Here is a 27,100-nt window from a genome sequence, read left to right as displayed (position 1 = left end):
TGACTTGAACACAAAATTGACAACTCTCTGCTTTTACTTTTCCTGAGATGATTTACAAAGATTCCTCATTTTAGTTTTGAGGCAGTGTCTCACTGTGTAGCCCTAGCTGACCCGGAAATTACTGTGGAGTCTAGACTAGTGACGGTCCTCCTGCCTCTGCCTCCCACGGGCCAGACGTGAGTCTGGTGGTGTCTCTTACAGACGTAAGACACCCTATCAGCTCCATAGTTTTCTTAACAATGTGGTCATAGTCCTGGCACAGTTACTGAACATGGAGCTTTTGGGAACTCACTCACCCAGAACTTTGATTAATTGTTTTCTATAAGTCTTTTGGGGATAGTAGGTTACCCACTCACATTTTGAATTTGCTTTTATTCAGTCAAATGCTAGATTATGGTCTATATAGTTTTTCATATTGTTATTCAATTTTGATACAAATAACACAAAAGTCAACAAAAAGTATTTAGTTTTTGTTACATTCAAAAGTTTATTATAATAAGTGGCATAATGCACAAAATATCACAGATTCCAATAACTTCATTCTTCCAAATACCACACTACCCATCTCAAACACAATCCTTTCTCCTTGACTTAAAATTCTCAATTAAAAAATCCCCCAGAATGTTGAGACTGGTGTGGGAGACCCACTCCCACTTTTTCTCCCAGGGTACTCTTGAGGAGGCAAAAGTGAGATATATTTAGATAGAAATATAGAGGGGAGAGACAGATAGAGACACAGGATAGCCTCAGGAGGGCCTGGATCAAAACCCACTGGCCCCTTATCTCTCTGCTAAAGGGCTTTTAAAGGAATGCCAAGGGGTGGAGCAAAAGACCTCCCCTCAACACAGCCAAGTGCAGACCATCTCAAACACCTGGTGACCACGCACATGGTCAAGCCATCCCCTAGTGAAGCCCAGCTGTATAAAGCAAACTCGGATCTCACGAGAAAACCTTTGTGGGCTCCCACAGACTGGATGGGTGGATTCCAAATTCCAGGCTTTAGCAGCTAAAGGCACCGAAGAAATAAGTTACGTGGAGGGGCTCCTAGCTTTCCTTGGCTAGTTTTGTCTCGCAGACCCAACGGAAGGGCTTCTGGCAGACATCATCATTCCAGCGGCCATCAGTGGTGATGTGGGCACAGTCCTCACCGCCTCCAAGTCCATGTCCATACCAGTTATCCGGCTGCTCTGAGGCCCAGTACCTATGAACAGACACAGATATGAGTCTCCAGAAACCAGACTCTGAACCACATCCCCAGACTCTACCACCTACACCAGGGCCAAAGCCTTGGAAGAAGAGGTGATCCCAGGCAAAGGCCACTAGGTGAGGGCAGATATGCAATATACACTCACGTAAAGCCTTTCTTAAAGTCAGTCCCATCCACCCATTGCCAGGGCCCATTTTGGTCCGTTAGGCCTATCCAGGTGACCATCTGGGCTAATCGATTCTGTAGAAAATTCTGAAGAAAGACGAGGATGTGGTAACCTTTCCCTTAGACCAGAGAGCCTCCTCCCCCAAAGAGCGCACTAAGACATCACCTGCTCCTCCAGGGAGTTGACCACCACCAGATGAGCATTCTGCAGCTGGCAGTACTTGTCAGCATCAGGCCATGACTTCCCAGATTGAGAGAACCAGTAGCAGCTGCCTTCATGCTCTATCCAGTGAAGGGGGCAGCAGGCCATTTCGGAGCCTAAGGAAAGAAACAGAAGGATGGAGAAGAGAGACACTGCCTACTGTCCACCTCCCGTAACTGGAGCAAACTACACCATCATCGTCCTCACCATTGTTCTTGAGGCTGGCCAGCTGGCATGACAGGGCCTTCAGGTCCTTGCCCAGCTGTTGGACGCTCTCCGTTATCTCAGATAGACCTGGGACACACAGATGGAAGTGAGAACAGTACTCTCCTGCAACATCTGCTTGGTGAGTCCCTGGTGCCCAGATGGCCTGCACAGGGCTCAGTATAGGAACTCCACACATGGCACACACTCCCACCTCCTCCCAGGGTACAGGAAACCCAGGTCTCACCTGTTTTGAATGCCTGTTCCTTTTTCTCCACCATGCTCTCCAGAGAAGAAACCTTCTGGCTCAAGCCTCGGCCTGGAAGATGGCAGTTCAGCACCAGGAACCCACTTTCGCCCACACCCTCTGCACACTCTCAGAGACCAGGGCCTCTCACCTGCCAGCAGTTCCTGCCTGTGATCATCCACTTCCACTTTCAGAGAGCTGATCCTCTCTTGCAGGCTGTCACCTGCAGAACAAGGGACTGGAGCTCAGGACTCTGTCCTCTGCACCCAGCCCACTCCTGCCCAGAACCCGGTCACAGCCCAGCTCACCCCTGGAGGTCAGGGCCTGGAGTTGAGCCTTTGTGTTGGAGGTGATGTTGTCTAGAGTGGCTCTCAGGGTACCTAGGTCCCTCCTTAACTGGGAATCTGATGAGAGAGACAGAATGGTCAGAACCGAGGTCGCTCAGTCCCCTCTGTGCCAGCACTAAGCCAGGCACTCTGCACACAGAGTAGCACTCTGGGTCACAGAGCCCAGTGGGGCAGGCACTGCTGTTACCCAGTATTACACATGAGTAAACTGAGGCTTAGGAGGTGAGGTAATGTGACTGTGTAACCCAAGCACAATAGTGAGTGACAGGGCCAGCAGCCATCCCCATCATGGTCCTCCATGTCCCCACAGTGTCCCAATCATTGTGCCCATCTATTACCCACTCAGGTCACTGTCCATTACGCTTCTCTGACTGTTAACCTTGTCATCGCCACGGCCCTCACTGCTGTCCTAAGTGCCCTGTGTGCCCATCACTGCCTCCATGCACCCTGCGCCCCCAGCCCTGTGACCCCTCACTGCTCTCCTAAGTGCCCTGTGTGCCCATCACTGCCTCCATGCACCCCCCCCCAGCCCTGTGACTCCTCTCCTCCCTGCCAGCCTGAGGGCACCCACTTTGGGATCCAATCACGGAGATGACCACCAGCAGCAGGAAGCCGAGACCCAGGGAGAAGAGGAGGAGGTGGGTCCACGAGAAGATATTCCACAGGAAGGACTTGTGGGCAGCCACTGAAAGAGAAGAGCGTGTCAAGATTCAGGGGATCCAGATTGTGAGAGAGAGAGAGAAATGGAGGGAAAGGGTTTCTGGGGTGAGGGAACCAGTAAAGGCTTGTCACTGGAAGTGTAGGGGACATAGCTCTAAATAATGGGGCTCCGGGTGCCCAGACATTTGGTACCTCCAAAGCATGGGGAATTTTCAGTTCCTTGGACCTTTCACAGCCCTGAGGACGTGTTTAACACCCACCAGGAACTCACGTGCATTTTCCCTTTTGCTTATGCAAAGGGAAACAAGCATAGTGCTAAGGTCTTGTGACCAGAGCTGAGGGGATACCGATGGTGCACAAAGCGGGGCAGCCAGGTCCCAAACAGGTTCACACATGTCTGCATGGCCCAATAAATGAGTTCCCCTCCAAACCCAGCTACCTGCATTGCTAAGTCCTGACTCCACAGAGTGAGCCACACAGCACTGCCTAAGGTGAATATATACACACAGACTATGACCACGGGAATCCTGGTGGACACATGAAGAGGAGCTGTTAGGAGAGTATGTCTGCTTCTCTCTCACCTTTTCCAATCTCTGGGTTCTTCTCCTCGCATCCCGAGTTGTGGAAGTTTTCATATGTAATGGTCATGCTTGGACAAACACTAGGCTCTGGGGCTGTCTGAACTGAAGGTGGGAGACCAGGCAGGATCCAGGCTGGTCCAGAGCTGGGACCAAGAAGGAAGCTGGAAACAGTGTAGAGCTGAGAAAAATACTAGGTCTGAGATCAAATACGGTCACGTGTTAGAATGCAAAAGGGCCCGGGGAGGGTTGGAGAGATGGTTCGGTAGTTAAGAGCACTTGTTTCTTTTCTAGAGGACCCAGGTTCAGTTCCCAGCATCCACATGGCTCTCAACCATCTATAGCTATAATTCCAAGAGATTCAATACCCTCTTCTGGTCTCTGTGGCCAACAGGCACATACATGGTACATATATGTACATGCACACAAAACTCTCACACACCACATTAAAGAAATAACCAGAAATTGAAAAATTAAAAAAGGTCTGGCCATGCATCTACATTAGAAATGGGGTCAGTATTGGGCTCAGTACCATGGCTCAGTTGAATTTGGAATTTAGAAGTAAAGCGGAAAGCTAAACTTATTGCCATTACTAGGTCTAACATGGGCCATCTTGAGAGTGTGCCCCTTCCTGGGCACCTACACTCTGACTGAGGCACAGGAGGAACTGGCCCAAGCTCGCAGCGAAACTGGGAGCAGAATAGGGTTGAATTTGGTTTTCAATCAGTGCTGATTCAAATGTTCAAACTGGATCTAGGACTGGAACTGAGGTTAGGGCTGGGGTTAGGGATGATGACTGGGCTGCTGTTGAGCCACAGCTGGGGCTACATCTGGGTCTTTGTCTCACTTGGTATTATGGCATCCACAATCCAATCTAGAATCTAATAAAGGGAAATTAAATCCCACACTACCCCTTATATCTCTTCCCACTTAGTGCCACCAATGCCCAAAGTGCCACAGGTCTCCCTGGCCACCCAGCCCAGTTACCTGTATCTGGAGACTGTGACTCTCGGCTTCCCTGGGCAGCAATGAACAGAGGTGGGAAGTCGGTCAGAGTGGGGAACTATATCCCGGAGGGCTGATGTGGGAGGGACCAAGTCAGAAGTCACCATGACAGAGTCTTGCTGCTCCCCACCTCCCAGTGGTTTATATTTTGGGACATCCAATTTCAACTTTTAACAGTAAAGAATACTGAGTGGATTGTAATTGGTAGCGTGCAGAGGCTGTGTGTAGGGGGTGGGGCAGGGCTTGGGGCTAGCTTTGCACTTATGCTCAAGGGTGTGCCTTCACACATTCCTCTTTCTGGGAGCCCTCATGACTTCCTCATTTCTAGAGTGTTGGGGTGCGGGGGGTGGACCAGAAAGAACAGTCTGTTGTTCTCTCCTATACCTTACATCTTCATTCATTTCCTGCCTATCTGTTTCCAAGAACTGTTGGTGTCTCCATCATTCACTCTCAAGCCCAGGACAACCCACTTTCTCATCTTGCTCATTCCTAACACGTGTCCACAGCATCTGCCTCGTACCCAGTAGCTGGCGAGGGCTCCTCGGCTCTCTTCAGACGGAAATCATCGTGAGTCGGCAAGTGGCAGCCCCATGTCCTTGGAAGCTGCAAGTTCTTTGGCTGAGCTGACACCTTCAGAGGTTCAAGTCCTGAACTAGAGGCTTAGGTTGCCAGGCTCTAGAGGCCAGACTTAGGGCTCGGGGTGCTCAAATTGGAGGAGACTATTGCTCTGGTATAATCCTGACCTCTTAGAAGCAACTAGTGTCTCATCTCTCAAGCCTCAGGTGTCAGGACTCTTGGCACTTAGGGCTGAGGAGCTCCATGTAACTCGTCCAGTGGCTGCCGCTTGCAGTCCCTGTCTCTGTCATTCCACGGCCTATAATACACTGTCCCTTTGTTATCCACACCTCTGCCTCCTGCCGCCCTTGTCTCATTGTTCTCTTGCTCCTGCTGTTCACTGTCTCCTCCTCATGCTGCCAGTTCAGGGCCTGCTTTACTTTCGGTGAAAATCCAAAGAAATCAAAGCAAAGGACATTTGGGTGACAGCTTTCATTGGGCCTACGTTTGCAACCCTGGGAGCAGTCCTTCAGGGTTTCTCCTCACTAACTGGAAGAGTGAGCCAAATCACCTGCTTATGTAGCCAGAAAGGGGGTGCAGCAGGGGCGTTTCTTCCAGTCGTGACAGTCCTTCATGGGCTGTGTTTGCTACCAGGAGAAGCGTTCTCCCTCTGACCACGGTGAAATGGCCGCTGGGCTTTGTTGAGGCTTGAGAAGGCGGAAGGATGGCCGAGGCTGTTTGAGTTACACCTGCCGCCCTAGAGCTGACCAGCGGCTGTGGTTACAGTGCAGCTTCCTCAAGAAATCTGTGCAGTGTTCAAAGCGGCCAGATCGGCGTGCTCGGCCTACGGTCCCCTACTCAAGGTAGCCTGGGTACCAGAGAGAGGTCTAACACCTGTCACTGTCACTTAAGAAGTTAAATTGCCATCACTGTCAACACCACAGCTTGCTGAAATCGGGGAAACAATTACGTCAATCACCAAGAAGCAAGTGTTAATATAACACTTCCCTTACCAACAATTCAATTCCTACAAGTAATGTGAGTGGCATTTGGGTGATGGATTTTTGTGGCTTAGAACACTTTGTGACTTATCTATCCTAAGTCAAACGGCGCATACGGGAGACAGACAGAAGTCAACCCCAATGTTGCTACTACCACCCTGGCCTGGATCTCCAAACATGCTCTGTCTTCAGAACATGTTTCCAACTCATCCATTCTGTGAGCCCCGCCAGTGCCCTAAAGAGACTGTCTTCAATCTGTGCACACATCCTTTCTAAATGGAGGGTAAGTGAGACTATGTTTTGGATCTTGTTTGTTAAATTAAAACATAGATCAGAGACTTCCCTCTACATCAGCTCAAGTATGCTTCAGTCTGCCATGTCTTATTTAATCACGTGTACAATATTTAAACATTTTCTTTGTTGTTGTTGTTGTTGTTGTTGTTTTGTTTTCTGAGACAGGGTTTCTCTGTGTAGCCCTGGCTGTCCTGGAACTTGCTTTGTAGACCAGGCTGAACTCAAACTGCCTCTTGAGTGGTGGGATTAGAGGCGTGCGCCACCATGCCTGGCTCCGTTTTCTTATTGTTAAACATGTAGGTTGTTTCCGGTTTGTTTCTGCTCTTGCTTTTGTTAGTGTTCTGATTAGCATGTTGTTAGTCAAAGATAAACACTATCCTTTGACTCTGCAGTGTCCTGCAGGGCCCCGTATTAGAGGCTGGGTCCCCAGCTCAATACTACAGGGAGACAGTCATGTCTGAGAGGGAGGGCCTAGAAGATGTCTTCTGGACTTGGAGGGCTGGAGGATGGTGGGGTGGGGAGCAAGGTCAGGCCCTCTAAGGGGAATTACAGGAACTTACCCCTTTCCCTTTCACTTCTTGGTCATTAGACGAGGCATTTTGTCAGTCTTACAGTCTGGCCATGATAACCTGACTCACCACAGGCCCAAAGCAATGAGGCCAGTGAGTCAAGGACCGAGTCCTCTAGAAGTGTAAGTTAAAACACAGTAAGACATGAGCTAAAATAAGTCCTTTCTCCTTATGAGCTCTCTCTGCTCAGGCATTTGCTTTAGTGAGATAAAGCTGACCAGCGCAGTCTGGCTTTTAGAAGCTAACATTGAAACCGGATCTAGGTTAGGAGCTGTTTCTAATCAAGCCTACCTGAAGGGGTGGGGGGAAGAAAGCTGAGAAAGACCTGACAGTTATAGCCACCCACTCAGAGAGCTCAAGTGGCCCATGTAATATCTCTGCACAAACTGTTCAGCAGTAGGCTGACAGGGTTAGGTGGTGGCGGGAGTTGGGGGGTGTTCTAGAAATAACATTGCCTCTTCCCCAGTGGTTTGTTTTTGTTTTGTTGTTTTCTTAAATTTATTTATTTATTATGTACACAGTGTTCTGCCTGCACGTGTCCCTACAGGCCAGAAGAGGGCACCAGATCTCATTACAGATGGTTGTGAGCCACCATGTGGTTGCTGGGAATTGAACTCAGGACCTCTGGAAGAGCAGTTGGTGCTCTTAACCACTGAGCCATCTCTCCAGCCCTTCCCTAGCATTTTTATTATCGCCCTTTGCTCCTGCTCATGGGGCCACCCTTTAGCTTGGTGGGTTTCCTGACTTAACTCTACAAAATTGGTATTTATTCTCAGGTGTGGCCCTGATGTCTGGTTCCTTAGCTCGGTAGACAGCCAATGATAAAACAAAGAGAGATCTCCCAGTCTTTGCCAAGGAACTCTCTGAGTGTGTGGGGCATGCTGTGGGTACACGAGCGTGTGAAACCCCTGCTGCAGCCTCACTTTCTGTTTGTGCAGAGCCCAAGCTTAGACAGCAGGGACAGACTGTCAGGTTCTTGGCATGTAGACACCTGAGGACATGTACATGGTCTTCTAGAGCCCCCCAAAATACATTGCAGTTTCTCTAACCACCTATCAAAATTGTAATAATCCGGCCGGCCTGTGGTGGCGCACGCCTGTAATCCCAGCACTCAGGAGGCAGAGGCAGGCAGATCTCTGTGAGTTCAAGGCCAGCCTGGTCTACAGAGATAGTCCAGGACAGGCTCCAAAGCTACAGAGAAACCCTGTCTAGAAAAAAACAACAAAACAAAACAAAGTTGTAACAATCCACATGGGAAAGATACAGACAACCTCGCTGATGAAGCCAATTAAAAGTATGAGTCCTTTATCAACCAAGAGAAGGTTCGTGCCTCAGTCTCTTGGTGCCCAGACTCAGGGGTACAGTGTTTTTAAAGGCAAAAATCACAAAAATCTCACGTGAAAGAATAACCTTGAAATGTTTGTGCCTGGCAAAGCATAGTAACTATTTCCGACAGGACAATTATTTTTGACTAATACCTTTTTCAGTTATTTTAGGTTCCATGATTTGGTTAATACATGGAGACCATGGTCAAGGCCATGGAAATGTCAAATGTGTTGCCAAGGCAGATGTGAGGAGTAGAGAGCTGAGAACTTTCTAAGCAAACACAGGACGGAAGTAGCACAAGATGGAGCCTCCCTAGTCACCCCATTTCTTTTAGTCACTCTTAAATCTTTAGTTTTTATGAAGGGTCAGGTACTGGATAACAATCAGTTAATTAAGCAGAGTCCAATCATTAGACCTCAGAAGAGAAGGATAAGAGGACCCATGGGGCTAGTGAGTAAGGTGGGCAGCCAGGGACTCTGATTAAACCAGCTATAAAACAAGGAATTGTTGGCCTTTTTTATTTATTATTTATAAGAGTCAACTGCTATTTGGATGTATAATCAGGCATAACTTATTTAAAGGAATTAGATCATTTTTTGTAAACCTATCATTTAGATACAGCAGAGCCAATAAAGTTTTGTGTTAGTGTCCAGTCCCGGGGAAACATTCACATTAGCCCTGTAGGAAGCATTATGGCTAATATTACCATGAGTCCAAGGGGAGAAAGGGCACAATCCCTGTCTACAGCGTCCACAGTTGAGTTTCTTAAGCTTTGCTGTGTGAAGGTCCACAGGCTTTGGGTTTCTAACAGGAGCCAGGGTGGAGAGCTGGTCTCTGCTCGTTGCAGAAAGATGACCTGGAGAGGCTGGTCTGGGTGAACGTTCATAGTCCAAGTTTCTGCCTCCTCAGGCAGTGTTTCACTCAGGGGTGGAGGAGTCACAGGACGACACCTGTGACTCGGTGTTTAAATGAGTGTCTATACTTGAGATGCCGTGCTGACAACAGGCCCCATGACAGAGCCTCTGGTTTGTATTATGTAAAACTCTCTTGAGGGCTTTTTACAGAATCAAGTAATTACCTCTCAGCCCTGGAATTAGCTTTTGCTAAGAGAGGAGAATTGAAAGCCGTGGTAGAAGGCGTGGCCGATAGAACTAGCATGCAGGTCCCACACCAGTCAGGTGGCAGGCTTAGGTACAAGGTTTCCCTGTTCACAGCATCCTCACATGTCAGCTTGGGAGACAGTAACTAAAGAGTAATTGCTCTGTTGTTTGTGACATTTAGGTTTCGGACTCTAAGATCCTCCGTCTAGGTAAAAGAATCCCCGTCACGTGAGGCCTGTAGACAAGGAAGAAGTCTTCCTGATTTGACCCACACAGGTGGAGCTGGTCAGGCCTCCACAGCCAGAGGCAGGAGCACAGGAAATCAGGCAAGTCTTATTTCCCTGAATCCTTATCCCGTCATGAGGCCAGCATGCAGTTTACTCTGATGGGGTCTCAGTGAGTTCTGGAGTCCCATCAAATGAAGATGACTGCTCTAAGTGGGAGCTTCTCGACAGGCCACACGGTGAAACTTCTGCTTATCCAAGAAAAACTTCTGAGATTTCATTTAAAAGCAGCGAGTTTTAAAGTGTTTTTAACTTCTCTTTCCAAAACCCAAGGAACCTTTGAAACTAACCTTCTACCTTGGGGGAGGTAGGGGAGAGTAGAGGAGGTTCCAGAGAGACTTTCCCTTTCAGGAAAAGGGGTTACAGTAGCACCAGACACAGCAGGGGGCTGAGTGAGTTTCAGGTCCACTCAAGAGAGATCTCTACTCTTACAGGAGGAGAGAGGTCTGTACCACAAGGAAGCAGGCTTGAGGAATATGTTACCTATGCTACATGGCAGTGTTCCTACAGACTCTGGAGAGGGGAGTGGGGCTGGGTAACGTGTGATTGAAGTCGAGCTACCTTGGACCCATTCAGGAGGTTGGATTTTTTTTATGCCCTGCCCACAGCCTTCTGCTCAGGTGTGCTGACAGCCAATGGAAAAGAAGCAGAGAGGTGACACTGAAGAAAAGACAAGGATTGGAGTTAAGTCACTCAACTTAAGAGTTGTGACCTTCTCCTGTGGAAGGATCCCAGTGTCCTGCTAGTCCCAGCAGGCCCTGGAGTATGATAGCTAAATGTTGGCTGTCCTCCTGAGTCTCCTGCTGTCCTCACCCTTGAACTTCCAGTCTTGGTTGCTGAACATAGAGAAGATCAGGTCCACCAGCTGGAGCTCATAGGTACGCTTGCTCCTTACACACCCTATGGATAAGGGCCGGTCTCCAGTTCTTCACCAATTACCAAGTTTCAGGAGAAATGCAATTTAACCACAGAGCAGTCATGTTTGATTGGAAAACTGTATTTAAAATAACTTGGAGACATTTTATTTCCTATGAACTTGAGAACTTCTGAGAAATGTCAGAACTGTTGATGACATAAGATTCAGAATAGTCATGGCTAAGTTTCACAACCAGGTCAGAAGGAAAGCCTTACCAAGTAAGAGCACGGGATATGTGTGAGCGCATACACATACACACACACAACACACACACACACACACACACACAGAGAGAGAGAGAGAGAGAGAGAGAGAGAGAGAGAGAGAGATACACATAAATAAGTAATAAATCTTTTAAAAAATTTCACAATTAAGCTGTTTTCACGGAACAGACTTTGGAATGAGTTATGCTGAGAACAGCAGTCCTTTGACGGACTGAAATCTCTAAGGGGCTGGGGAGATGGTTCAGCAGTTAAGAGAACTTGCTGCTGCACTTGCCGAGGAGGACCTGGGTGCAGGGACCAGTATTGGCTCAGGACCTCCAAGACCAAGTTCTCAGCACAAAGGAGATTTATCTGCCCAGAGAGACAAAGGGCAGACAGAGGAAGAGGGAGAAGGGGAAGGGAACAAGGAAAGGGGGAAGGGTATTTGTCCCACTGGGACAAAGGAAATGGCAGTTTATAAAGGTAAAGGGGGAAATCTCGTGTTAAGGATGAGGTGTTTAATTTTAATTGGGCATATTAATTAGGGTAGCCAAAGGGGCTTCTGATTGCTGGGCTTCAATACTTTGAAAGCTGGACCTCAGTAGTCAGCCTCAGGAGCAGGAAGTGGCCAAATAAGGGACTAGACCTTGGTGGCTAGCTGTAGGAATGTGATCTAACAGTCTTTAGGAAGGGAGAGGGAATTGGGGGAGAAGGGCAAGGCCAGTCAGAGTTTGATTCCCAGAACCCACCTCAGATGGCTCACAACCACCTGCTTCAGGGGATCTGATGCCCTCTTCTGGCCTCTACAGGCACCGACATGGGTGCTGTGCACATACAGACAAGCAGGCAAATACATTATTTTTAGCTTGTAAGTCATCTTCTCTCTAATTTTTCCAACTTAATTACATATACCATTTCCTTACTACAAAACTTACTTTTCATTGGTCTTCTATACTTGAACCTTACGATTTCTACCCTTCTTTAGTCAAGGAACAAAACCCTTACTTTCCCAAATCCTTTCAGAGTCTGTTGTTGTTTTGAGACAGGGTCTCACTGGCCTGGAACTCAATATGTCCACCAGGCTGGCCTCGAACTCACAGAGATCCACCTGCCTCTGCTTCCCAAGTGCTGGGATTAAAGGCGTGTGCCGCCATGCCTGGCCCTTTCTGATTCTTCAACACCCTCTCTCTGTTTCATCTTCAGAAAGAAAGCCCCACACCCTTGACCTTGTTCCCATCTCTTCCCACCTGCTTCCTTCTCCTCTTTGTTTCTTTCCTTTAAAATGTGAAAGTCTTTACAAAATCCTTCCTCTTTTCCACAAAAAGCTTTTTGCTTCTTCCGAGTTCTTCACCAGACTACAGCTTTGTCTCCTTCCTCTGCCGGTTCGCATTTGTAATTACACACACTAATTAAAGTTTTCACACCTTTGGCAGACTCAGATACATCGGGAAGCTTACAATGTTTCCATCTAGCTTAAGCTTTTACCAAAAATAGATACAGCAACTCAGGAAAGGATACATACTAACAATTCTAATTTACCAACAAATTCAAGTCATTGCAGTTGTCAAAATTGCCTTAGTCACACGAGCCAGGATGCATCTAGGCTGACTTAATAGTCTTAATTTTATGTGCATGCTCACATAAAGTGTAGCTGACCTGATTAGAATTTTGTAGTGGACTTTACCTGTCTACCTTGTAGACACACATATTACGGGAAGTGAGGAGAAACACTGGGAATCTTGTCAGAAGACTTACCAGCCAGGGAGAAAACCAAAATGGAATGATTCAGAAACGATCCCAGGCAGCTGCACCTCTAAGGTTCCCACTGCCACTGCCCATAGAGAGATCTTTGTTCTTGTTTGTTTTGTTTTTTAGGGTGTGTGTGTGTGTGTGTGTGTGTGTGTGTGTGTACACTTGGGTGCATGCATGTGTGTGTCACAATGTGTGTTAGCATTCAGACCCACCACTGGGGACCCGCCCAGTGTCCTGACAACGTCATCTTACGTTATGGTGCACGCACCTCCTCTCTTCCTTTCTTCCCCTTTCTCTTTCTCTTCTTCTCTCGGCCCTGCCTGCTTCCCCTCTCTTCCCTTTTCCCTTCCCCCGTACCTCCCCCCATAAAACTTTTTACATGAGCTCTATGACATGGTGTGAGTGACCTTCAACCTGCCAAGGCCACTGTGCCATTTTTAAAATACCACAGCGTGCATGACGAGATCAGAAGACAACTTGCGGAAATAGGTTCTCTCCTACCATGTGAATCCCAGGCACTGACCTCAGATCATCAGGCTTGGCTACAAGTATCTCATGGTCCAACACAAGGACCCTCATTCACTGTAGGTAAGATCGCAAACTACTGCAGCCACTCTGGAAATCAGTGTAGAGAATTTTCACAAAGCTGAACTGTCCTTGGCATATGCCCAAAGGACCGGACATCTTACTTCACAGATGCTCGCTCAGCCATGGTTACTGCTGCGCTATTCACAACAGCGTAACTGTCCTTCAACTGGAGAATGGATAGTGAAATGGTGGTGCATGTACACTATGAAATACATAATGTATTCTTTACAGCTGTATGTACATAGTGCATTACACTATGAAATACATAGTGTATTTCTTTACAGCTGTAAAGAAAAATGAAACATCAACTTTGCATATAAATGTATGGACCTAGAAAATTTTCGTATCAAGTGAGGAGCCCAGACCTGTAAAGACAATATTCTCTCTTATTTATGAATCTTCAGACGTGAATATATAACCTGGAATAACCACAGAAGCCAGGGAAGGATAAAGGGCCCATGGTAGCTCTGGAGAGGGGATAGCAGTACATAGGTGCTGTGAAGGGAAAATGGGAAAAATCAAGGTTGAGAGTTAGCTAGAAAGGAGGAAATACAGAGAGGGAGGGAGGGAAGGGGAAGAGAGAACACTGAGGATGGAAACATAAATATTTTATGTTTACTTATATATACACATATGCATAACATACACTATATGACATACGTGTATGTGTGTATATGTTCTGAGTGAAGCTCCACGGTTGGAGTAGCAATGCTGCCCCCAAGAGGCAGAGACTGTCCAACAAAAACCCACTTCCAGGCCTGAGAAATCTCCCTGAGTTATTGATGAAGAATCCAAGAAGCTCCCAAATAATCCAGGCTATTGCTATCACCTTGGTTGCCTCCCCAGACTTGGAGGTCAGACCTTATTGTTTCAGACACAGGAGGAAGTGACCTGGAAGGCGCCTCCCGGAAGACTAGCTCCCACAGTATCTGAAGGTGCTCTGTGAGCTACCAAGGGAGAAAAGCAGACAATAGTCACAGCCAGCTATAAAGTCTCTAAATGAATTACCAGCATGGCAAGATATTCCCAGGAGTGTAATATCTTGGGAGTAACCAACCTAAGGCCCACTCTGTAGGAGAGAATTCATGCCTGATGCTACAAATCCAGCCCATTACTCACGGCCAGTGAGGTCCTGGACCCTAGAAGAGAACCTCCTCTTAACCACTTTCCTAATCTAGTGTAATTCCTAACTGCACTCTGAATACCTGTCCTTATCCCCACAGATAAGTGTCGCTCTCACCCCCGTCTTCTTTTTGCAGCAGACAGAGACCATTACAGAAATTCACAACTTTTCAAAATGTTATGGGGAGCCCACCAGAGATGACTACCCACAGTTTATAGTCAACTGAAAGTTTAAAAGTCTTTATTTCAGCCAGCTGAGACTACACTGAGGTATTCGGGGACCCAAGTATAGCACTGAGTTTTTGAAGGCAGAGCCCATGTTCTGTCCTCACTCGGCAGCTGCTGCAGGACAGAGGTGGAGCAGGGAGAGGGTTTCATGGCAGCAAGCAGTTTGACAGAAGCTAAGATAAGCAGTTAGCTCAAGGGGAGGTTTGTACAAGCAGGCAGTTTAACAGAAGCTAAGGTAAGTTAGCTAGAGCATCTTGATCTTAGGTTTCTACATAAAACTGGGTAATTTTCCACTGAGTTCTCCATCAAGGAGATCAAATTCTAATTAACCCTGAAACAGCCTCAGCAAGAATACAAGATGAAGGAACCTCCACACTGTCTTGCCCTGTCATAAAAATACAGGGACAACTGACCATGGAGTATCAAATCCCAGTCCATATGTCTACAACATGACCCCACACCTAAGGCTCAGAGAACATCACAGGAAACAAAAAGATTGCATGAGCTGGAGGACCACAATGTCTGCAGCAAGGTAGTGTCACCTATATGTGATACAAGGAAGGTGCACCCACAAAATCTCAAAAATATGGTCACCTAAACAGGACTGTCGACACCAGCTGACATGCCAACATGTATGTGGGAAAGCGCACCAAGCCCTACTCCCTAGATAAAGAGCCACTGCAGTTAGTGACTGCTGGTGGGTGGTGGTCAGTCTTTGACAGGACCAGCCCCTTGATAGGTTATCCAATCCCAAGCTGTCATTCCTAAACAAATACAGGTGTGGGCAGCACTAAGTAGACACCACAGGGTATCTTTATATAGAGATATGTGTGTATATGTACACATATGTATATGTACATATATACAAAGCAATGATTAAAGAAGAGATCATAAATTTGAGAAGGAGATGGAGGGGCATTGGAAGAGTTGGAGGAGGAGAGGAAAGGGAAGAAATGATGTATAGTAGTCATATATGCAATTCTCAAAAAATGTAATGATAAAAGATTATAGTAATTTATTTTCTTAAAAGACACATAATATATAACAATATTAAGTGATTGTTTCCCATCTTGATATTTCCTTTAACACTGGGCCACATTTTCTTGATAAATGAGTGCTCATTTTTTGTTAGGTCAAGGTGGTTCATGTAAACACACAATATATACTGACACACACAGAAAAACAGACATGAAGCTGGATGGTTGGTAGCGTATGCCTTCAATTGCAGCACTTGGAGGCAGAGGCAGAGGGATCTCTGGGAGTTTGAAGCCAGCCTGATCTACAGAGTGAGTTCCAGGGCAGCCAGAGAAAGCATGTGGGTGGAGGGGAGTGAAACAGACATGAGACCAAGGTGTTTTGCCAGTGGCCATGTCAGAGGAGCAGCAGGTGGCAACTGAAGGTGGTACTGCTGTGCTGCCATGGGGACCTGCCTTCAGCAGCTCAGGGATTGAGGGGTATCCATGGAGTCAGCGAACTAACCACTCAACTTGACTTTCCTATCTGAGGGAGTAAAACTTAATTCTCTGGGGCCGATGAAAAAGGGAAACACACACACACACACACACACACACACACACACACACACACACACACCTTTAGGGTTTCTCTATCATCTTTTCTCTCATTTCTTTTCTTTCTTCTATCCAGATGTATCCCTCCTATCTCTCCTGATGTCTTCATTCTAACTAACCTTATTTTCCCTTACTGCATATATATCCCAGCAAAATCTTCAGAGCATTATAAAAATTATAATGTGGTTATATTCTATTTTTGAGTGAATGATTATAATGAACAGAAGTAAAAAACAGCATGTTTTCCATATCCCTTACATGATTAAACATTTTATATATTGCCACTGAAAAATAAGTTGTCCCAAGAGCACATATACATATGCAACTTGTCACAGATTAACAGAGTAGAAGCAAGCAAGGTATTTTCTCAGCCAGTTCTTTTGCTGGCAGGCTGCATTTTGCAGTTACAAAGAAAGGATCGATCATTTTATTATTTATCTCAAAAGGTAATCTTTTTTTTTTTTTTTTTTAGTTTTTCGAAACAGGGTTTCTCTGTGTAGCTTTGCACCTTTCCTGGATCTTGCTCTGTAGACCAGGCTGGCCTCAAACTCACAGAGATCTGCCTGCCTCTGCCTCCCAGAGTGCTGGGATTAAAGGTGTGCACCACCGCCACCCGGCTCAAAAGGTAATCTTATAAAAATCTTAAAAGAACCACAAATCTAAACTTTTATATATGGAAAACAATCAGTCTTCTCTACTGTTAAATCTTCAGGGTGCATACCCATTCCTCAACAGTGTTTTATATCAGGAAGCTGAGGGCAGAAATGGGTACAAGGAATTAATCATCACCCTTGATCACAAACCCATCCTAGCAAGAAAGGTACATCAGCCAGCAATAGCCAGACTACCATTGTTCCTGCCTCTCACCTCAACAATTTCCTCTCAGCTATTAAAAGTATACCTTTAAATTGTTTTCCAAGATTTTTTTTTTACCTCAAAACCATCTTTTTTTGTTCGTTTTTGTTTTTTTTTTTTTTCGAGACAGGGTTTCTCGGTGTAGCTTTGCATCTTTCCTGGAACTCACTTGGTAGCCCAGGCTGGCCTCAAACTCACAGAGATCCACCTGCCTCTGCCTCCCGAGTGCTGGGATTAAAGCTGTGTGCTACCACCGCCTGGCTAACAAAACCATCTTAACCTAACCTCAAGTGAATTTTTTAAAGCTTTGTTTTAGCTATGATGCACCAATACCCATGAACACATCTCTCAATATTAAAAGGACTTGAGCTAGCTTAGCTTCTGGGACACAATTGTTTTTCTTAATCGTTAACCTAAGCCACAGTCACAAAGCTCCTCAAGACAAACTAGCTGTGTGACAGTTCCTTGTCCTTATTTTTTATCCTTTGCAGCCCCTGCTTTATCAGTGGTGGCAGTACCACCATATTTTGCTTTTACCTATATTAGTTTTCCCACTGGGCTAATCTCTATCATAATCCCTTACTATATTTATTAAAGACCCTAAACATCAAAATCCTATTTAAACTAACACTTTTATTGTATAAAATCATTGCTTCAGTTAAACAGCACTAGGAGGAAATCATATTAATAATAATCCACAGGTAAAAATGCCCAGTTGAATGGGATATTTCCATGAAACAATCACATTACATGAAAGGCAGTGGGGATCTCCCCACACCCATTCACACCATGATGGGTAAATCTTGGAGTATATTACCCATGAGAACTGAAATGTTACAATAACCCTCCATTCCAAGAACTACCCTAGACCACACTGAAGTCAACATCTCCGGCTGCCTCCTCAAAGACTAATCATCCCCACTAGAAAGCTTGGACTTGCCCATCCAGCAAAAATTAAAATTCAGAGATTAATACATTCTTAAACTTATTACGTGCTGTCTCCAAACTTCAAATATAAGTAAAGTGAACGTATCAGAAAGTTGGCTGAGCAAACACCAGTACAAAGAGCCAGCGTGGCTATAATAATATCGAAGTATAATTCAGAGTAAGTTCAGTTATGAAGCAAAAGATGGACAATACAGAACAATAAAAATGACCGATCTGGGGCCAGAGAGCTGGCTTGGCAGGTAAAAGAACTTGGTAAGCAAGCCTGGCAGCCTGAGTTCTATCCACAGAAACCACGGTGGAAGGAGAGGACAGACTTCAGAAAGATGTTCTCTGACCTCCACACACGCACACACATGCACATTACATACATGATAATAATCATTAAATTTAAAATGGTTAATTTAATAAGACAGAACAATCCTTAATGTGGTTATTGTGTGTACACCTAACAGTAGACCTTCAACATACTTGATGTAAAAACTGCCAGAACCTAAACCGTTATAGTGAAAATTTTAACACGTCTTCTAGAGTAACAGATAGAATATGTAGACAATATGTCAGTGAACATAGAGGAATTGAAAAATGCCTTTGACAAGCTCGAGCTGACTGGCATTGTGAGACAGCCCACTCCACAGCAGCAAAAGGCACACTATTTTCAAGTCCAGATGCAGCTTTGTTGAATCTATATGCCGGCACAGACCAAACCAAACTTTAGGAAGATGAAACAGACTATGGCTGTATTCAGTACGTGGGATGGCTGATCTTAGCTGTCAACCTAACTACTGAAACCCAGGCAGTTGGGCATGTCTGTAATGATTGGGTCATTTGAGTAGGGAGGCAGAGGCAGGTGAATCTCTGTGAGTTCAAGGCCAGCCTGGTCTACAGAGCGAGTTCCAGGGCAGCCTCCAAAGCTACAGAGAAATCCTGTCTCGAAAACTACCAAAAAAAAAAAAAAAAAGACATGAACAAAGGACAATTTTGCTTTTTGCCTGCTTGCCCTCACTCTCACTGGTAAGTTCATCTATGCTGTATGGCTTCAGATAATAATGAAATTAAGCTTGAAATCAAGAATGAATTAAATTATGTATCTTTAAAGAATCTACAGGCCAAAGGGTCTCAAGAGGAGTGAGAAACTATTCTACAACGAACTAAGTGAAAGAGTAACACATCAAAGCTTCCAATAGAGAAAATCTTAGGAAGGGATTCCATTGTTTATAATGAAAAGAAGGGAGTGGGGGCTGGAGAGATGGCTCAGTGATTAAGAACACTGGCTGCTCTTCGGAAGGATACAGGTTCAGCTCCTGGCACCTGCATGGCAGCTCACTACCATCTCTAACTCCAGTTGCAGGGAATCCAATGTCCAATGGCCTCTGTGGGCATTGAAGAAATGTGGTGCCCAGTCACACAAGCAGGCAAAACACCCACACACATAAAAACAAAATAACCTTTAAAAAGTAAATAAGTAAAAGAAGTTAACTTGGCTTTAACTACTTTTGTCCATGTTCTACTACTATACCAAATGCAAATCCGCTTGAGAAGAGGAACAGCTTGTTTTGTCTCCCCTGTTACGAAGGTTTCAGTCATGGTTGGTTTTCCTGGTACTTTGGAGCCTATGGTAAGTTGGCAGAAGTATGTGGTAACAGAAGTCCTAGCCTCATAGACAGAAGAAAAAGGGGGAAGACAAGGCTAAGGTCCTCTGTCCATATCAAGGACTTGCCTCCAGTGGCTGGACCACTTTCCAGGAGACTCCGTATCTTAGGTTCAGCCAGCTCCCAGTAGCACTACATGCTGGAGACTAAGCCGCCAACATATTTCTTTTATGTGTTCATCTGTTGATGGACACCTAGGCTGACGGTATAACTTGGCTGTTGTGAACAGTACCACTGCACTGTTGTGCAAGCTTCTCTGTACATGTCGACATAGATTCCTTTCAGTACATACCCAGTAGTGCGCACGTGGATCACATGGCACGTCTCAGCTTAGTTGTTTAGAAACCTTGTTTGTGGTTTCAGTAGTGATGGAACTAAATCCATTCCCACCAGCAGCAAACAAGGTGTTGCTCCTCATCCTCACAAGCGTTTGCTGTTTGTTTTCTTGATAGCAGATTTCCAGCAGATTGCCCAGATGATGCTGAGGAAAAAGGATTGGTGCCTGCCTTCATTAAAAAAAAAATTGTTGCCGGGCGGTGGTGGCGCACGCCTTTAATTCCAGCACCCGGGAGGCAGAGCCAGGCAGATCTTTGTGAGTTCAAGGCCAGCCTGGTCTACAGAGCGAGATCCAGGAAAGGCTCAAAGCTACACAGAGAAACCCTGTCTCGAAAAACCAAAAAAAAAAAAAAAAAAATTAATTTATTCTTTGACAATTTCAAACATGTATACAATGTGTTTGATCATATTCAGTCTCTATCTTAGTTTGCTTTCTACTGTTGTGTTAAAAACCATGACCAAAAGAAACTCCACAGTCCATCCTTGAGGGAAATCAGAGCAGGAACTCAAGGCAGGAACCTGAGGGCAGAAACTGAAGGCCATGGAGGAGTGCCGCTCACTGGCTTGCTGCCCATTGTTTGCTCCACCTGTTTGCTTTGCTGCTTCTCCTCCTCCTCCTCATCTTCCTCCTCTTCCTCCTTCCCTTCCCCTCTTCTTTTCTCTTCTTCACTGTTTTTGAGACAGTGACAATCTATTTAGCTCTAGAACTCACTGTGTAGACCAAGCTGGTCTTAAACTCACAGAGACCCTCCTGTCTCTACCTCCAGAGTGAGGGTATAAAAGGCATGTGCCACCATGCCCAGATCAGCCTTCCTTCTTAGACAACCCAGGACCACCTGCCCAGGGGTGGCACCAGCCACAGGTATGTTGGGTCCTCCCATGTCAATCATTAATCAAGAACATGTCTCCATAGACTTGGCCAATCTAACAGAGACGTTTATCTGAGTTGAGATACTCTCTTCCTGGATGATTCTAACTTGAATCAAGTTGACACACACACACAAAAGCAAAACAAAACAAATGAAATAAAACTAACCCCCTGCCCCAGTATGCCCACCTCATCTCTTTCCTACCAGACACATTCTTCTTCCTCACACCCCTCCCTGCTTTCATGATTTTTCTTTTAGACGCATGCTCTGAAAATCTCATACTTGTATACAATGTATTTTGATCATATCTATCCCAATATTTTCTTTTTTTATACCCCACTGAATTTAATTAGGATTGCTTGATGTGTGTGGAGCTAAAGTTGTTTACTGGCTCATGGAATGCTCACTGTCAGCTACACCCCTGCAGAGTGACTCCCCTCCCCAGCAGCCATCAATCACCAGTGGCCCTCAGCTAGGGGTGAAGCCTCATAAGCCCCTCCCCCATCCATGCTGGAGTGCTAACAGGCTCAATCTTGTACAGGTGACCGCAGCTCCTGTGAGTTCATGGGTATAATGGCCGTCTCATGCCCTGAAGACAGCATTTTAGAGCACTCTCCCCATCCCCCACTTCTTACATCCTTTCTATGACCTCTTCCATGTTTCCTGAGCCTGTGGGAGGAAATGTTATACAGCTGTCCCATTTAGAGCTGGGCGCTTGACAATCACATTTTCTCAGTGCTTTAACAAGCCAAGCATCGTGGCTTGTATTAGTTACTGTATTAATGACTGCCCACTCCAAAAAAGGAGCTTCTCTGGCTGTGGTTATAAACATGAATACTTAGGAGGCAGATGGACAATATGTCCATTTCTCAAAACAGCAGTATCAGCTTTCCCATACCTTCTCTAACAATGGGCTTTTAACCAAGTTTACAATACCAGGCACAAATTCTCTCCTGTGGAGCAGACCTCGAATCCAATAAGAAAGTAACTGGTTACTCCCCTAACAGTCATGCCACTATCACACCAGTAGAAGATTAGTATTGTAGCGTGAGGAGCTCAATGTTAGGTAATATTATTTTTTCTCCCTCAGTGGCCTGCATAGCACCTTCCAGCATTATAAAAGCTAACTGACAGGGAAGAAGTTTCCAAATCAGTTTCAGCTTCATTTCTCTATGTCCTGAAACCAAGTGAGTTGTCTTCAGAAAAAGGATCTCACTATCTAGTGGCAGTGGACAACCAAGACCAATAGCAATACCCTGAATTGTTTTGGGGCAGGGTGCTCTGGAGAATTCCTGACCAACAACCATAGGAAGGCATTCCATGACTGGCCCTGAGATTTTCTTTTTGTTTTGTTTTTATTTGATTATTCCATATCTTCTGAGAATAGCACTGTACCCATGTAGGTATCTTCACTCAAACTCTTTTGTCTGCTATTATATTACTTAACTAGTTTACAAAGTAGTAGGTTTCCATAAGATTTTTTCATACACCCTTAGTTTTGGTTAATCCCCTTTATTCCCATTTCTCTCTCTCTCTCTCTCTCTCTCTCTCTCTCTCTCTCTCTCTCTCTCTGTGTGTGTGTGTGTGTGTGTGTGTGTGTGTGTGTGTGTGTGTGTGCTAGTGCCTACAGAGTCAGAAGAAGGCATTGGATTCCTTCAGAGATAGAGTTTCAGACAGTTGAGCCACTCAGTGTGGTTACTGGGAACCAAAGCTCAGGTCCTCTGAATGAGTAGCCCATTTAAATATTTATTTTTAATATTTCATATGATATGTGTTTTGTCTGTGTGTGTGTGTGTGTGTGTGTGTGTGTGTGTGTGTGTGTGTGTTTGTAGCATGTGGGTGCCTGGTGCCCACAGAGGGCAAGAGAAGGTGTTGGATTCCCTGGGACTGGGAATGTTGCAGATGGTTGTGAGTCACCATGTGGATACTGGGAATTGAACCTGAGTCTTCTTGAAGAGCAACAAGCACTCTTAACCACTGATTCAACTCTCCAACACACTTAAATCATTTTTAAAATTTTAGATTATTTTATTTTATATGTATGTGTTTGCCTGTATGTATGTCCATGCACCACATGTATGCCTGGCGCCCATGGAGGTCAGAAGAGGTTGCTGGATCACCTGGAACTGGAGCTACTGATGGCTGCAGTCCACCACATAGGTGCTGAGAACCAAAACTGCCTCCTCTGTAAGAGCAGTGGCGTTTTGTTTTTGTTTTTGTTTTTGTTTTTGTTTTTGTTTAAGATTTATTTATTTACTATGTACACAGAAGAGGGCGCCAGATCTCATTACAGATGGTTGTGAGCCACCATGTGGTTGCTGGGAATTGAGTTCAGGACCTCTGGAAGAGCAGCCAATGCTCTTAACCTCTGAGTCATCTCTTCAGCCCTATTTTTATTTTTATTTATTTATTTTAATTTATTTATTATGTATACAACACTGCCTACATGTGTCCCTGCAGGCCAGAAGAGGGCGCCAGATCTCATTACAGATGGTTGTGAGCCACCATGTGGTTGCTGGGAATTGAATTCAGGACCTCTGGAAGAACAGTTAGTGCTCTTTACCTCTGAGCCATCTCTCCAGCCCAGAGCACTGGCGTTTTTAACCACTGACCATCTCTCCAGCTGCCCCATTTAACTCAACACAGTATTTCCCCCCCTCTCCCATCACGTGTTCTATTATTCTCTTACCCTCCAAGGTGTCTTCGCCTCAGCCCTCTCATGGGTCCTTCCTAGCCTCCTAACCTCTACAGAGACTCCAAATAAACACACAAACCTAAAAACGTGGTGCTAGGATCCACATATAAGAGAGAACGTCTCGAGTTTGTCTTTCTGGGCTTTGGTTACATCCCTCAGTATATTTTCTAGTTCCACTTTTCTGAAAATTTTGTTTTTCTGTCTTTTTTAGTTGGTAGATATTTTATAACTACTTCCAATCTAATTGCTTGTTATAGACCTACTAAGTTGTTTATATCCCCTTGTTTTAATTTTGGTAGATCATGTATGTCTAGAAATGCATCTATTTCTTCTATATTTCTCAATTTATTGGAATATAGATTTTCAAGGTATGGCCTGATGATCTTCTTTATTTCATTAGTATCTATTGTAATGTCTTACTTTTGACACCTGCTTTTTTCAGTTTGGGTCTTCTCCTTTCCTTAAGCTACTAGCTCGCTCTCTCTCTCTCTCTCTCTCTCTCTCTCTCTCTCTCTCTCTGTCTGTGTGTGTGTGTGTGTGTGTGTGTGTGTGTGTGTATTTGCTTATGTGTGCTGTGCTGGTGCCTTCAGAGACAGAACAGGGCATTAAATTCTTTAGAGCTATACTTCCAGACAGCTGAGCCACCCAATGTGGTTGCTGGGAACCACACTCGGGTCCTCTGAATAAGCATGTACTCTTAACCACTGAGCTATCTCTCTAGCCCTTCCCACTTTCTTTTGATCAGCGCAGCTAAAAGTTTGTCAATTTTCTTTTGTATTTTATGTTGATTTTTATTAAGAACTTTTAAATTAAAATATAATTATATCACTCTTCCCTTTCCTTACCCCCTCATCCCATGTGCCCCCTCCCTCTCAAATTGTTGGCCTCATTTTCTTTAGTTAATACTGTTACATACTTATGTACATAAACATATAAAATACCTTCAGAGTCCATTTAGTGTGGCTTGGGTATACATGACCAATTGGTACTGGATAACCAACTAGGGGCTCGTCCCTGGGAGAGGCTAATCTTCCCTGTCTCGGTAGTCTTTAGCTGTTTGTGGTTCTTTGTCTAGGGTTGGAGCCCACGAGATCTCCTCCTTCTGAGTTAGCACATTTATTGATACTGTCGTTGCCCAGGTCTTGTTTAGGCAGCCTTATTGTTGAGGTACCAGGGTGCAGCTTCCCTGCCGTTTATAGGAGACACACCCTCACAGCACTCACAGCAGACTTCCTCATCCTTTGGTTCTTACATCTTTTTACCTCCTCATCCAAAATGAGGAGTGGTGTTGTAGATGCATCTGTTAGGGCTGGGCTGTCCGTGATCCACTGGTCTCTGCACTGTGTCCAGTTGTGGTTTTCTGCTATGGTTTTCTTTGTTATTGCTGTGGCCTTTGGTTACTTCTCAGAAGTCAACACCATGTACTTTGGACATAAGACCTAAAAGATTTTGCTGAATCTAGCCTGAAAGCTTCCTTCCTGTGGTCCAGCTTTTATGACACCAGAAAGTATTATGTAAATTGCCAAAGGAGAGACACAGTCAGTGACCCTATCCATCTGTGATGCCTACAAACTATAACAATGAGCAGTGTGGCAAGATATCCCTAAAGGTCTAACAATGATACTCATATCGTATTGGTAACCAACACTGTCTAATTGGACTTAACGTCCACTCAGTAGGAGGGAAATCATGCCCGGTACTAGAAACCTAACTAATTACCCAGGATTAGTGAGGATGTGGGTCTTAGAAGAGAAGCTACTTCCGCCACTTTACTAGACCAGCATAATTCCTAACTGCAGTCTACACTTATCCTTAGACCCACAGATACATGTCTCTCTCACTCCTCATCAAAGAATCTTCTCTGCAGCAAATGGAAACCACTGCAGAAAACTACAGCTTGTCCATTTTCTTTGCCTTTTCAAAGAATCAACTCTGTTTCATGAATTCTGTGTATATTTTTTTCATTTCATTTATTTCTTCTCTGACCTTTTTTCTATCTACTGATTTTGAGTTTGGCTTGATTTTGGTTTATCTAGGATCTTGAGACACATCATTAAGTTACTTACTGGGATCTTTGTAACTTTGTAACATAGGCATTTAGAGCTGTACACTTAGGACTGCTTTCATCACACTCATAGGTTCTAGTATGTGTTTGACACCATTCACTTCTAAGAATTTAAAAATTTTAATCCTGGTTTCTTCAATGCCCATTCTTTGTTCAACAGTGTGTTGTTCAATCTCCATGAGTTTATATATTTTTGGTATTTTCTTTTTATATAGATTTCTAGTTTTAATCCATTATGATTATATATAAGAAATGAAATTATTTTAATATTTTTGTAATTGCTAAGACTTGCTTTATGTTCCAAAAATGTGATCTGGTTTTTTGCGGGTATTTCATGGGCTGATAGGAAGAATATGTATTCTGTAGCCTTTGGGTAGAATATTTTATAGATGTCTGTTAAGTCCATTTGATCTATAATGTCATGCAATTCTGATGTGTGTGTTTATTTATTTATTTATTTATTGCCTGTATGACCTGTCAGAATTGGTCTTAAAGTATTATTGTGTTGAGGTCAGTCTGTGTCATTACACCCAGCAGTGTCTGTTTTGTGAAACTGCATATACCAGTTCTCAATGCATATATCTTCAGAATTATTCTGTGCTCATAATGGAGTGTTGTAGTTGGAAGTTTTCTCCAGTCCTGCCTGGCCCCATGGTCTCTCCTAGCCACAGTCCCTCAGCTGTTTATAAAATAATTACTCAGAGGCTTATATTAATTACTAAATGCATGGCCTATAGCAGGCTTTTTGCTAGCTAGCTCTTATAACGTAACCCATTTCTATTTATCTATAAGTTGCCACGTGGCCGTGCTTGCCAGTATTGTCGCATCTGGCTTCTCCTGGCAGCAGCTGACAGCATCTCCTCTCTCTTCTTCCTCTCTCTCCAGTTAGAATGTATCACCTAGCCTTGTTCTGCCTCAACATGGACCAGCTTATTTATCAACCTATCAGAGCAACACATATTCACAGCATACAGAAAGACATCCCATACCGCTTCCCCTTTTCTGTCAAATCAAAAGGGAAGGTTTTAATTGTAACATAGTAAAATTACATATATCAAAACAGATATCAAGCAAGAATTACAGTTATAATATCTAGTTTATTTATATTTGGCAAAACTAAAGAAAATATTCTATCTGTCCTATATTTGTGAGTCTAAAGTTTTATATTTAATTTATCTTTTATCATAACCAAGGAAAATTATAACTATAACTATCTAGTCTTCAACTCCATCAAATACCCCAAAAGGATATAATATTACCTAAATAAATAGGAAATGCAGTGTAAGCAACTTCCAAAAATCTAGAATGACAGAGACAGCTGGCTGCCTGGAGAGTCACACAAAGTTCCTCTACAATGTTGGGGCATTAGTCTTCAGCCCACAGGCCTAGAGTCTCTCAGCCATTTTTCCCTGTGTCTTTAGAATGTCTGGCAGTCTCCTCTGCGAAACAGGTACCTGAAGGACCATTTTGTCTTGTTTTGGCAAATTAGTGGTCATTTTCCCATGGGTCCTATATGTCCAGTTTATACAACATATTATCAGCAGTCCAGGCGAGAGCGG

General features: G+C 44.7%; 1 protein-coding gene across 1 annotated transcript; it reads right to left on the bottom strand.

Annotated features, from left to right (window-relative positions):
• Window positions 1-892: 892 nt before the first annotated feature.
• LOC118589893 (C-type lectin domain family 10 member A-like) lies at window positions 893-4,613 on the bottom strand. The gene is made up of 10 exons (XM_036197581.1): window positions 4,598-4,613; window positions 3,614-3,774; window positions 2,944-3,057; window positions 2,334-2,429; window positions 2,177-2,248; window positions 2,026-2,097; window positions 1,782-1,868; window positions 1,539-1,690; window positions 1,353-1,459; window positions 893-1,201 (listed from the first exon to the last, which is right to left on the bottom strand). Exons 2-10 carry the CDS (start codon window positions 3,678-3,680, stop codon window positions 1,045-1,047), a joined length of 924 nt encoding a protein of 307 aa, XP_036053474.1. The 5' UTR covers window positions 3,681-3,774; window positions 4,598-4,613; the 3' UTR covers window positions 893-1,044.
• Between the last annotated feature and the right edge of the window lie 22,487 nt (window positions 4,614-27,100).

This window comes from Onychomys torridus, chromosome 8 (assembly GCF_903995425.1).
Source record: "Onychomys torridus chromosome 8, mOncTor1.1, whole genome shotgun sequence".
NCBI lineage: Eukaryota > Metazoa > Chordata > Mammalia > Rodentia > Cricetidae > Onychomys > Onychomys torridus.
This window is presented reverse-complemented; position numbering and strand designations above follow the sequence as displayed.

Coding starts and splice junctions, on each gene's coding strand:
- LOC118589893 (XM_036197581.1), bottom strand. CDS start 3,680: ATGACCATTACATATGAAAACTTCCACAACTCGGGATGCGAGGAGAAG. Junction 2,249..2,333: donor CCAGGCCCTGACCTCCAGGG/GTGAGCTGGGCT, acceptor CTTGTTCTGCAG/GTGACAGCCTGCAAGAGAGG. Junction 1,460..1,538: donor TCAACTCCCTGGAGGAGCAG/GTGATGTCTTAG, acceptor GTCTTTCTTCAG/AATTTTCTACAGAATCGATT.